The sequence below is a fragment of the Lagopus muta genome, chromosome Z (genome assembly GCF_023343835.1).
Source record: "Lagopus muta isolate bLagMut1 chromosome Z, bLagMut1 primary, whole genome shotgun sequence".
Lineage (NCBI taxonomy): Eukaryota > Metazoa > Chordata > Aves > Galliformes > Phasianidae > Lagopus > Lagopus muta.
The window spans coordinates 60,516,501-60,530,215 of record NC_064472.1 but is presented as its reverse complement, the minus strand read 5'-3'; the positions used below and the strand labels follow the sequence as shown (position 1 = coordinate 60,530,215).

At 36.2% G+C, this 13,715-nt stretch overlaps 1 protein-coding gene across 1 annotated transcript in view; it reads left to right on the top strand.

Moving 5' to 3' along the window:
• RASA1 (RAS p21 protein activator 1) overlaps positions 1–13,715 on the top strand; it is a 60,623-nt gene that overhangs the window by 19,050 nt on the left and 27,858 nt on the right. Inside the window, exons 3-9 of the mRNA XM_048932029.1 lie at positions 11–146; positions 763–833; positions 3,960–4,077; positions 5,133–5,164; positions 6,848–6,900; positions 7,561–7,711; positions 11,219–11,297. Of these exons, the coding sequence (XP_048787986.1) occupies positions 11–146; positions 763–833; positions 3,960–4,077; positions 5,133–5,164; positions 6,848–6,900; positions 7,561–7,711; positions 11,219–11,297 (640 nt within the window). The remainder of the gene's footprint in view (positions 1–10; positions 147–762; positions 834–3,959; positions 4,078–5,132; positions 5,165–6,847; positions 6,901–7,560; positions 7,712–11,218; positions 11,298–13,715) is intronic.

The following is a 13,715-nucleotide window of genomic DNA, read 5'->3' as shown; positions in this document are numbered from 1 at the left end:
TAATTGACAGAATTATCGCCATGTGTGGGGACTATTACATTGGTGGACGTCGCTTTGCTTCACTCTCAGACCTAATTGGTTATTACAGTCATGTGTCCTGTTTATTGAAGGGGGAAAAGTTACTATTTCCAGTAGCACCTCCAGAGGTAAGGAGTAACATTTTTATAGTGACTTTTTTTAAGAGCCAAAGTGTCTTTACTGAAAATTTCCAGTGAGAAAACTCATTATTACATATTGCTGATATCTCTGAAAGTAGCAATGGCGTCAGTGAACAAGAGTGCGATTCTCATCTAGTAATGTAGGTAACTTCTTGGTTTGTGGTATCTTGTGTATCTAACAGATTTCTAAATGATCATTTTGTAGATAAAAAAGGATTTTGAAAGTGAGGCTTCTTTCAAGTGCTCAGTTTACTAGCATTTATTAAAACCATGCAAACTGTGCCCCTAAACAAAGATGTTTCTGATAGTTAAACTTTTGTAAGTGGAAGAAAGTCTAGAACTACACCTCACATAGAAATTACCCTATCGTAATGTATTTTGAAGATGCCAGTGTTACCTGTCGTGCTTCAAAGACAAATGAAATGACAGCTTTAGAAGCCAGCTGTATTAATTGTGGTTTTTGTAGTGGTTTTGAGCTTTGAAAATTTTACACTGCTTGGAGGGATGTAAGTGACTGTTACAAGTCCTTTTCTTAAGACACTCTGAAGTGCTGAGGAGAGCAATACTGAGAAAGTTTTATCTTTGCTTTCATTTTAAATTGTAGCCTGTGGAGGACAGGAGGAGAGTTAGAGCAATTCTGCCTTACACCAAAGTGCCAGAAACAGACGAAATAAGGTATGCTTTAATAACACGAAGTTGTGAATCTCAGAGTATTTATAAATACTAATGCTTTAAGATGTATATTCGTGTGCAAGATAAACAAGATTTTTTTTTCCAGACACGTCTTAGATTTAATACATGGTTATATTAAAGAATGTCTTTTTTTGTTATTGGGTATAGCAATAACATTTTTTCTGTGTATTTGCATTAATTATGAAGATGTAATGTTATGTTTCTGAAGTAAAATTTGCAAAGACTTACATTCTTATAGAGAGTAACTGTGTGTGACAGAGTTCTATTCAAACGTATGTTGTGTGTTTGAGCTAAATGGGCTAGGCTTTTTTTTCCTGAATTGCCTGCAGAAGTAACTAATAGCAAGTAAGTGAGGCCAAATCAGTCCCAATTGCTGGGACCAGAATGTGAATATTGACTACTCATAAATTTAAGAATAGCCTATTTAGTGCCTTTTTTTAAATAAGAATATGGAGCAGTGTTAAAAACAAGCAAACAAAAACCCTTGTTCTTTAATGTTACAGCATAGATTTTGTAGAAGCTTGGTGACTGTCAGTTGCTAAGGTCTAACTCATTGTCTGTCTTTACCTGGTGGAAGAATTATTCCTGCTTCCCATCTAATTTCTCTTCCCCCTTCAAAAATTCTGTATTGAATGAACCATGTTTAAATGTATAATTTCTTCTAATCTTAATGTTTTACTTATTTGTTACACTGTTACTCATTTCCTTTCTAGCAGCAGTAGTATCTCTGTTATTTCTTAGGGATTGTCTGTACACTGTGATTCTTTTGCATTTTTGTTGTGTGCTACATAGGAAGGAAACAGAACCAACAGTCCCACATCCAAGTGAAGAGCATATGCTAGTTACTTGGAATTGATACTTTTTTACTGATATTTTAGAGAGAGAGAGAGAGAGAGAGAGAGAGAGAGAGAGAGAGAGGGAGAGAGAGATTATTGGAAAAGTGGGAGAGTTTGAAAGAGTTTTCTAATCTTGGTTTGACTTAGTTGATTTAATATTCCACTTAAATTGAGAATTGGCTTGGTTTTGGGAATATTGACCTAAGGTAGTGTTGGGCTTGATGATCTTTGCAGATACCTTCAAACTGAACTACACTCATTTGTAAAAATACAGAAAAAAGTATATCCTTTATTTCCTTGATATCCTCATTAAGATCAAAGAGTATCCCAAAGTTTGCAGTGCAATCCAGTCTGACCTCTTCAAATAATTTTATGAGAATTTTCTTCACTGAGGTGATTATTTCCTCCTTTTGGAGGAGGAGAAGTTGGTAGGAGTTGATTGCTTATTGCAAGTAAGACTTCCTGCTACCTGAAAAAATAAAAATACCAGTGGAGTCCAAGAAGTACCTTACTGCATGTACCAGCTTACAGGAGAAAAGTGTTTCGTTTCTTTGCTATCATAGTACAAATCTTAGAAAATCACATTCTCTCCCTTTTGTGAAATACAAAAGAAATGCAGAGTTCTGTGCTAGGCTTGTGAGACATGCTTGGTTAAAATAGTTCTGTTCCTGGCAACCAGATTTCTCAGTTTATTCTAGATCAAATTAACATGCACTTGAAGATGCTATTTGGCTGAATCATAATTTAGAATTTTGTAAATTCTAACCACAACATTAGAGTTCTAAGCAGGGTTGATTTCATTCTGTCCTCCATGCATTAACTTATTGAGTAGTTCTTTGCAATAGAGCTGATGCAATCAATGGAATCAAAATTGGAAATCACTCATTCTTAAAATTTGGGTCCATTACAATCTGAATTCATTCCCTGTTTCACTGGGATTTTTTTGTTTTCTTTGTGCTGTTCGAAGACTTTTCTGTTAGCTTGTCTCAAATGAGATACATTTTCTTTGAAATTTGCTGTGTAAATTTGAGCTGGATTTATAGTTAATGAATGAGCTTCAATGTCAGTTGATATTTCCTGTACCCCGATTTAACATCTAACTTAACTAAGAAGTCCTGTTGTGCTGCTGTGAAACGTTCTCATATGACCTGAGTTTGTGATAACACTGAATTAGCCCATCCTTCCAGTAACGAAGCTTGCTTGAGCATCTGTCTGTCATGAGCATCCCATCCTCGTCGCCAAAGATCTGTCACGGAGTTGAGCAGATCAATCTATGTCTGTGACAGGGGCGACAGGCCTCTGCCCTTCCCCCCCCACCCCAGTCCCACAAAAAATGGGAAGGAAGGAAGGGAGGAAAAGAACAGCGGCAACAATCTATGGAGGAAAACTTATTTTACTATAATACTGGAATACAAGATAACACCATATATACAATTTAATTGAAATTGAGATTAATAAATCAGACGAGACAGAGAGTTCCCGGGACCGATTCAAACCTGAAAAGCTTGGAACGGCCAGGAAAGCACCTCCAGCACCCACTGCCAGGCAGCAAGAGAGCGCCCCCCCCACTCAGAAGGGCCAGATCCCATGACTGCTGTAATGTACAGGGATAGGTACCTGGGATTGGGGCAGTGACACTTTAATGCCCCGTACACTACATGATGTTTTGATGTGGAATACTGAAACCCAGAAACAAAAAAACAACATAAAAAAAAACAAAAACATAGAACCATGACAGCATCTCAGTGCTATTTATTTATGTTTTTCTTGTAGCTAATTGCATGGATGTTCTAGTAACTATTCTGTACTCTGTAGCACTTGTTTTTGTATATGAAAACATAAACGATTGGTACGCCACAGGCTTTCATTATATGAGATTAGGTTTGTTAAACAATATTAAGGAGTAAGGAATGTTATTTTCATATGAACTATTAATGGCATATTTGATTGTTTTCATGTTCTTTATTTGATAAAAGAAAACTGTTTCTATCTTCTAATACTGTTGCGGTGTTATTTCTGTTCTGTGCCTACTTAACATACTTCCAAGCTGATAGAATTCAAGTATGCATTAGATTTTGAATGTAAATCAAAGTATAAATATTCGTATATGATAGCTGTGAGAAAATACGTGTGCATGCTTGGGATATCAACTGATATATTTTCACATGCAGCTTATCTCAAGTGTTTTGCCAAAATAATGCTCAATAATTCTTTGTCTTAAAGTTTTTATTATGAGCCTGTTTCTAACTTTATTCTTACTGTAACTCTTCAGTTTCCTTAAAGGAGACATGTTTATTGTCCATAATGAATTAGAAGATGGTTGGATGTGGGTTACAAACCTTCGGACAGATGAACAAGGTCTTATTGTGGAAGATTTGGTAGAGGAAGTGGTAAGTAATTTTATATTCAAGTCTCTTAAATTATATTTGTATGCATATATATGGTAAATGTAAATTGGTGAAATACTGGAATTTATCTAAACCAGTGACACTGCTTCACAGAATCACAGAATTGTAGGGGTTGGAAGGGACCTCCAGAGAGCATCGAGTCCAACCCCCCAATTTCTATTCCAGTTATGTGCTTTTCTAAGCCTAGTAATTGAATCTGACTGTTTTAAAATAGTGTTAACAGACCTGTAAGCCCAATTCAGTATTAAAAAAGCTCTTATTCATGTATTGCCCAAAGAAATATAAATGAATGGTACTGCAGATTTACTAAGCAGTTTCCTAGACTTACCTCTCTTAATAAACAATCTGAGTTATTTAGTTGCATTTGGGTTTTGTTTCCTATTCACAATCTGAACAGAATGTAATTTTGCGTTGTTGTAGGAGGGTGATTTTTAAGGATAATAGATAAAAAGCATACCAGTGAACTGATTATACCTAGACAGGTAGAGCTCAAGAAGTTAACCAGGTGACATGCAGATAATTGAGTTACTGCAAGGGAAAAGAGGGTTTAAAGGATGTTTTAAATAATAAGAGCTTTTTTTTTTTTTTTTTTAACCTCAGCACTGCTTTTGAGTCCTGATAAAGTTTTCCTGTGTAGTCTTAAGTATTTTTGCTAATAGCATAATTACTTGCAGCTGCTTTTCAGAGATATGTGTTATGATGTGGCAGCAGTACTGGAATATTAAACTGCAGTCTTCTGTATTCTTGATTAAGTTAACCTGAGGAAAGCTGGTTTTAAAATTTGTCACCCTTAAAGAAGGACTTGAAACATGACAGGATTATCTCAAAGAACATATTTTGGCTGAATTTCCACTTAGAGAATGAAGAGGAAAACTCATTTTCCTAGAACTGCAGTTAGCCCTTTTAGTTCAGAAGTATCCTAGAGTCTTTTTTTTTTTTTTTTTTTTTTTTAAACAGAAGATCTTAACCTATGAAGTTTATTTTCTGACCTAACCTGTACTGTTCTCATGCACTTAATATGTCAATTTTCTCATTAGGGAAGAGAAGAAGATCCACATGAAGGCAAAATGTAAGGATTTTTTTTTTGTTTGTTTGTTTATTAAAACATAAAATACAAACTTCAGCTATGAGGTTTCTTGGCTTTTGGAAGGGTGAACAGAAGATGCTTATTTTTTGCCTTAGAATTTTTTTTCTGTTTCAGCTGCTGAAGATGCGTGGAAAATAGACCTTAAAGTCTTGTAATATTGATGTCTATTGGTAATGGGTTAAAATCTTCAATGAATCTTGTATGGTAATGTTCAGCCAAAATATGCACAGTGGAGCAAAGGCAGTTTTTGCCTTAGAGATAGCCTTATTCAGAACTTATTCAGCTGCAGATGCTGGAGACAGAGCAAAGTACCAGCAGAAGAATGGTGGTGTAATAATTGCATCTTATCTTCATTATCTCCATGTAATAACTCTTAAAGGTGGAAACCAAAGGCTGTGTGATAATTGTGCCCTTTCCTTCAGTATTTGAAATTTTTTTTTGGAGTGGATACATTTCAGGCTTAATTCTGTAGTGATACAGCAGACTGCTGGCAGTTACACTGTTTTCAGTAGTACAGACCAAAGCAAGTTTCAGAAAATCTCTAGGCTTGGCTGTGTTGTCTGTCCTGCATTTGCTTGTGGTAACTGCAACTGCTGCTTCCTGTCTCTCTTGCCCTCTTTGCAGTCTCCAAAAGGGTGATGGCTGAATAAGGCATTTCTTGTTATCTTAATTGGCAAAAGAACATCACTGATACTTATTTTGCTTACTCTTTCCTAATGTTCTGCTAGTCACTTTGGCAGCAGGGAGCTTTCAAAAATACAGGAACATATATTTATTTATTAAGAAATCTGTAATTAAATGCTTGGAGGTTGACTCTGTTTACAGATATTTGCGGTACTCAGAGGAATTCTGGGGAGACAGCATTGCTTCAAATATTCCAGTAGCAAGAAAACATCCTCTAAATCTTTTACAGAAAAAAGATTTAGAAATAAAGCTCATTTTTAATGCATAAGAGAGCCTTCTGCTCCATACCCTGGCCAATGTAAATGTAATGAACTGTAGGCCATAATTTTAGATTCCCTTTATAGGGTAGAATGAGATTTTAACTTGTGGCACGTGATGTGTTGAACCTAAACTATAATGTCAGCTCTTTGACTGCTGGTATCAGGCTGAGACTAGACAGAGGCTACTGAAATTTCTTGGGACATTGCTCTTACACAGGGCTCTGCAGAGCATAAAAGATTCTACATTGAAGTTGTTTTCATTCAGAAAAACCTAGGTTTTTTTCCCACAGCTTCTGGCAAAATTAGTTTGATTTTTTTTTTTTTTTTTTTCTCCTCATTACTGTGTTTATCCTCCTTATTTTTGCCTTGGATTTCATGATTTGGGAAATTCCTGTATAGGATTAACTTCACATAGTGCCTATTACGTTAGCTACCCTTTTAACGTTGTTTCTGTTTGTTTTTTTTGTTGTTGTTTTTAAATCTCTAAATGCAGTTAGATTTGAGCATCAACTCCATGTGTTGGATGTTTTTTCTTGACAATAACTTAATGCCTGTTAATCTTACCTTTTTCGTGCTGTTGGTGTAATAGAAGTAGCATAATCTTATCTCATCTGTTATGCATTAGGTCTTTTAAAATAAATTCATAGGTGCCAGAGCCTTGGATGTCACCACAACGAAAAAGAGATCTTGCTTTCTAATTTTTCTCTTCATCTTTGTTAAGATGGTTCCATGGGAAGATCTCCAAACAAGAGGCTTACAATTTGCTGATGACAGGTACTTGTATTTCTGAGATAGGGGTAGTTAGCAGCACAAAGCCATTGTGTGTATTGTGTGACAAAACCTGTGGGTTTTCATGTGTGAGTACACCATTGTCTTTGATCAGACTCTGCGATTGTTACTTCAGTAGAATACTACACTGGAAGAAGACTGTTAAGGCTGAGTATTAAGTATATTTAAATTCTTAAGTACAACTAATTTAATAATCTTCATTGAAATAATAAAATACTTCTTGATTAATACATGAATTAAAAAAATACCAGGTTTTCTCAGGAGAAAACAATAGTTTTAGACCAAAAGAAAATATAATAAAGGCTTTCCAAATCTTTTCAAAGAGGAAATACTTACTGAAATGAAAACATCAAGATTTCTGACCCTTACTGTAAAATGTATGCTTCAAACATAAGAAGAAAAATGAATTGTTGAGAACAAATTATGAGATGTTTTAATGGCGCTACGTAAGTAGGTTGCCATCTACACCTAAACAATTTTGTGTTAACATCTGATTTGGGATCACTCTTGAAACTTACCTCATCAACTTTGTATCTCTTTTAAGTGGACAATTCTTTCTGGTTTATATTGAAATTTATGAGATTTATAAGTAATACTTATTTAAAAACAAAAATAGCATTAAATAACGCTGTCAAATCTTTTCAGTTGGCCAGGTGTGCAGTTTTCTTGTGAGGCCTTCAGATAATACACCCGGTGATTATTCACTTTATTTTCGGACCAGTGAAAATATTCAGCGATTTAAAATATGTCCAACAGCAAACAATCAGTTTATGATGGGAGGCAGATACTATAACAGGTAAGTTATTGTGGTAAGAAGAATTGTGTCTATTCTGTGTTCATGTAAGATTTCTGTATCTTATACCAGTTATTGACTGGAATAAGACTTTGTTTTTCTTAACAGCGTACTGAATATTTTGCCTAGCTGTCCTAATAGTTAAAACCAACAAAGTTTTTGAGGACTGTGCATAGGTTTTGTTTTTTTATTTTGAAGTGCTCTTCTGCAAACTGGTTTCTGCAGTCTATAAATTGTGAATCATATGGGTCGTGTGTGGGGGTTTAATAGAATGCTGTGTTGTCTTGGAAGCTGCTGTTTGTAATAGAAGTTCTTCTCCATTTGAAAGAGATAAAACTAAAATCTTTATATTCCTGAAATATTCCACAGGACTTTCAAAGTGTGAATAAGAGAATTGGGTATTTACAGGGAAGGGAAAAAATATTTTCATTTTTGGAAAAAAGTTACTAAATTGCAGTGTAGTAAGTAAGTGATACTTTGGTAGGAATTGCAGATGACTCCATTTAGAATGAGGAAACTTGGAGTGCATTTGTTTTGCCAATGATAGAACAATACAACAATCTCAAAAAAAAAAGCAACAGAAACAATGAGATGTATTTCTCATTTTCTTTGAAGAAGCTGTCAGTCCATCATTGATAATCATACTTAAAGAATTTTTGTAGGTGCAAGACTTCACAGTGACAAAAGCTCACTGCAGAACAACCAGATGGTCTTTTAGCTATATGCTTGAAGGTCCCAGTACATAATATTATATATAGCGTACACAGTGGGAGATCACAAATTGCTCCTTTAATTGCCTTAGTACATTTTCTAGAAACAACTGACAAGATCAGTTCTTAGTGGCTATATTGAGTTTGGCTAGTTATATTCTTACCATATGGTGACATGATTGGGATTTGTAATGAACTGTTGATATACTCCGTTGTTTAGGCTGTTGCTGTGTGGTGCTTGTACAGTGTTGTTTTCCAGAGACCTATACTGACCAAAGAGAGACACGAAGGAATAGAAATAGGAAGGGCTGTTTGGTCTTCTAAGGTAGCTGGTCAGAGTTTGGCCATCAGTTCTGCTTGTAATGAATGATTTGTCTTTGCATCACTGAGCCTTCACCTCCACTTGCATCTTCTCTCCCTGCCACTTCTTCACTTACTGAATTGTCTTTATCTTGATTCACAAGTTTTCTCACATTCTGTCCTGTTCTTCTGAGGGTAGAGAGTGAGGTGGCACTCTTAGGTGTCCTGCTATGAGCTGGGTTCTTACCCTCTGCCATCCTTTTAACATCTCTCTCTTCATTCTCCTCTTCATCTTCTATTGCTGAACATGGTATCATTCAGTATGGAATATCCTTTCCGTCAGTTTGGCTCAGCTGTCCTGGCTGTGCCCCCTCCCAGCATCACCCATCTCCCTCCCATTTGGTGGAGGGGTGGATAGACCTGGAAACAAGAGGTAGAGCCTGAATGCTGAAACTATTGCTCAGTAATAGCCAAAACAAATGTTGTGCTACTATCACAGTGTTGTAGTCACAAATCCAAAACAAAATACTGTTAAGGCTGCAGTGAAGAAAAGTAACTGTATCCAAGCTGACCTAGCACTGGTGATTTTGCTGTGTTGGTGATGTTGCTGTGTCAAAAACTCTCAGTGTAAAATCAGCAGTTACCAGCATGGAGCAACACTATCTTAGATGTGTCTGATTTGATCCTGTCTCTGAAACTGAGCAACGTAAGGTTGGTTTGGAGACCCTGGAATGCCATGTCCAGGTGCTGTAGGCTTCTACAAAAGTGCAAAGTTTGGAACATACAGGCAGAGACTCAGAGAGCTGAGTTTGCTTTAACCTTGAGAAGGCCTCAGGGGATTTTACGTGAGTGCATCAGTACCTGATGAGAAAGAGCTCAGAAAACAGATCCAGGCTCTTACTGCTTTATAGCAGCAGGACAAGAGGCATTGAGCACAAAATGATATACAGGAAACTCCATTTAAATGTAAGGCAACTTCTTTTACTGAAAGAGTGACTGAACACTGAAGCACACTGCCCAGAACGTTAGACAAACTGCTGACCAGGGTCCGAAGCAATCGGCCTTAGTTGACCTTGCTTTAAACTAGGTGGGCAGGACTAGGTAATCTCCAGAAGTGCCTTCCACGTTCAGCAGGCCTGTGGAAGATTTTCATAAATGTTCAGTTACGTGATGTTGTTTATTTTAAATGATGTCAGTGTTTGTTTAATTTTAGAAAATGTGGTAGGAGATAAGTATCAGGCCATTTCTTCTGCCCTTTCCACCTATCTTCTTCACTAAATTCAGCCTACATGGCAGTTGAAGTTAAGGGCTTTTGTTTGTTACTTGTGATTCTGTTGCAAAGAAGGTCAGAAATGCTGACTCAACATTTTTAGAGTGAATTTGAGATTTAATTTCAGCGATGAGATAATCTGAAAATTGATTAGTTAATTGGAAATTATTTTTGTTTCCAGTTGATGAGTTAGTCTGTATTTTCAGTGTCTGAACATTATGGATCAAGTATGTTCATTCTTTTTCTTTACAACTTAACAATGTGTAGAGTGTTGTTGCTTATTCCTGCTTTCTGGATTCTTCATAATTTGAAATGTCAGCAATTGGGATAACTCAATTTTGTCCCTTAAGCATTACAAAATAAAAAGATACTGCTCGTGATGATGAGATACTGTTGAAATTGTCCAAGGAGCCAATTCTTGAGGAACAAGCTCTTGTGCAAAGCATTTTAAAATGTCTACTATAAAGCAGTATTAAGAACCATCTTTGCAATTGAATATCAAAACAAGTTTAATAATGATGTTGCTTATTTATATTTCCCTTATTTCTGCTTACTTAATTCTTGTTTTTTTCCAGGTTGCTGTTTAATATTTGTATTTGTGTGATACACGAATACAGTGGTAATTTTCACAAACTGCAAAAATAAGTTAGAGCCACTCTTACCTTGGTTTTCAGTTTGTATTTGTCATTGTTTCTCTCCTAAGCCTTCCAACTTGTCTAAATCTGGTAATTACAATGCAGACTTCTGAGGAGTGCTACTGATTATGTACTTCATTCAATATAAAAGCTGTGCAATTTCTAAATATAATCTCCTAAAAAAAACCTTCTTTATTTTCTCCTCCTCTCCTAGAAATAAATTACTTTGATCAGTGCAGTATCTACAATCCCCCTTCCCTAGTTAGTAGAAGACTTTGAAAATTCTTGCTAATGAACTAACAATTTTCAGCCTGTTTGGAGAGCTGGTAATGCACATGCACTATTTGAATATGGAAAAAACATTGGCACGTTAAGCAACAAAATATTTTTCAGAGTTCAGTGTAGTATTGGTGTTCATAACATATTAATGGGATATATTGTATTAGTAAATTCTTGTTGCTACAAATGAGATTTTTGATATTTAATACCAATTTTAAAAACTGTAAGAATTTTTCTGTGATTTGAATGGAAAAGCAAATTCATAGGAAAAGCTAACAAGTTTAATATTAAAATCCTATTTTTCTTATTGAAACAGTATTGCTGACATCATTGAGCACTATAGGAAAGAACAAATTGTTGAAGGATATTACCTTAAAGATCCTGTTCCAATGCAGGTAAGATTTCATTTCTCAGCATTTGCTGAAGATCTGATCATCATCAAATCTATTTATAATATAAGAATGTGTGTTTCTTTTGTTTTATCTTTACATGCATTCACTTATCGAAAGTTTTCTTGTAGTCAACAGAAAATATGATAAGTTCTGCTTGTGCCCTGAAGTGTTCATCCTCTGATCTGTGCCCCCTGCTTCGGTCCATGGCTGAACAATGCTGTGATTTAATCTGGTGCTGGGGAAAACCATAATACACTCCAATCTATAGTGTCTGGTGTTCTTCTCCTCCCAGAGGAAACATATTACAGTTGCAGGACTTATTTAGGAGTACTCTTGCCCTTTCACAGAAGGTCATTCTGTCCTGCAGTTCTCCCTTAGTCAGCTCACTAAGTTAAGCATGTTGAAGCTATTTATTTCTCCTCACACCATTTCTTCTTATCGCTACTCTATTGTGACTTATTCCAGTACAAGCTCATCTGTCCTGGTGATGATGGTGATGATGGACCAGAACAGCCATATCATTAATATGAGTGGTATCATGATATCATATAAAATATTTTTTTTTACTTAGATATTTAAATAAAATAATTAACAAAAATTCTTTATATTCTATGATTCTGTGAATGGGTGGTGAGGCCCTCGTACAGCTGCCTGAAGAAGTTGTGAGAGCCCCATCCCTGGAGGCATTCAAGATCAGGTTGGATGGGGCCCTGGGCAGCCCATCTGCTGGGGGCAGCCCTATCCGTGGCAGGGAGTTGGAATTGGATGGGTTTTAAGGTCCCCTCTACTGTAAGCCCTTGTATGTTGATTCTGTGATAACATCTGTGTCATTTTTTGTGGTAGGCTGGCTCTAGTGAACAGCCAAGAGCCTGCAGAGCTGCTTGTTTATTCCCTTATCCCATGTAATGGGAGAGAGATTAGGGAGAGCACAACTTAAGAAAGAACAACTCCTGGGTTGAGACAAATTTTTAGCAAAGAACAGAAAAAAATACACAGTTCCTGTGATGCAAAGGCAATCACTCACCACTTCCTTCTAGCAGACTGTTGCCCAGCTGGTAGCTGAGCAACATTTGGTCCAGAACACAAACAACAACTCCTGTTTTAATGTCATTGAGATGTTAGATGGCATTCAGTTCCACTTCAGTTTGTTCAGGCCTGCTGTTTTAGCTCTGTCCATGCCCAGCTTCTTTTCCTTTCCCAGGCTCCTCACTGTGAGGTAAGTGACAGAGACTCCCTTGGTTCTGTGCAAGCACTGCTTAGCAGCAGACAAAACCCTGGTGTGTTATCAACACTGTTTTGGCAAAATCTTTTGTTTTCTAGTGATAAATAGCAACACATACAGCTTCCATGCAGCATCATTCCAATCTTTCCTGTGTTGTTGATAGTCTCGTGCCACTGATGCTCCCCATTTGTTTGCTGCTGTTAACTTAAGCTCAGTAACATGGTTGGAATAAGCAGCAAATGTGTATCTGGAGACTAATCTTTGAAAGCTTTGCTAGTAACTTTCTTCATGGACTGTAACTTTTGGGCTGTAGCATAAATTGTGAACAATCTTAGCTTGTTTTCATATGCATTTACAGTTCCTTTACTGATATTTTTTTTCTGTTAATTTTTCTTATTATAATTTTCCACGAGACTACTTTATATGCTTTTAAATTATTCATGTTTGTGACTTAATTTTGTTTAAAAAGTGACCAGTGATGATATTTTAGGTTTTGCTGTGTGTGGCCTTTGTTTCCTCTAATGTATTAGTCTATGTTCTATAAAAAATAAAGTTCAGAAGTCATGCTTACAGTTAGTGTGGGTGTGATGGACTTCCTGTGTCAATGGGAAGGTTGCTGTTCTTGCATAGTTACAGAAATCTTAAAGTCATAAACATCTTGATGTTGTTTCCATTGTGGGTCCTGCAATTCCTGTTAATACTACGAAAGTATTTTTCACCTTGCCTTTATTGCTTTGTTCAAAATTGTAATTCTTTATACAGCTAGGAGTAAAGTAAAATACTTATTGTCCTGCCAATGCTCATATAATTTTTCATCTGGACTTGACAGTCCAGTTTTTCATTTATCTTACGGCTAAAGACCTTTTACTGATCAGATTACTAGGAAAGGTCAAATTTGGCTTGGCTAACTGAAGGGGCACAGAATGTCTTTGGTCCATTTCCATTTGCTACTTGACTTTACAAATCTTAAAGCTTTGTGTGATTTATCCTTTTTCTGTTTCATGTTTCTTTCTTCTGTTGTCTTCTATTACAGTTCTACCCAGTTAGAACGTATGAATTTCAATGATGTTAAAGAGGAAGTATGCAACTTAGTGAGCATGTCAATTTTAACTGTGATCTGCACCATTCTTGTAGCTTCAGAATAAATTTATCTTATTATTCTGTCTGAAAACCTTTGGTAGGAATGGGTGTGATTTTCA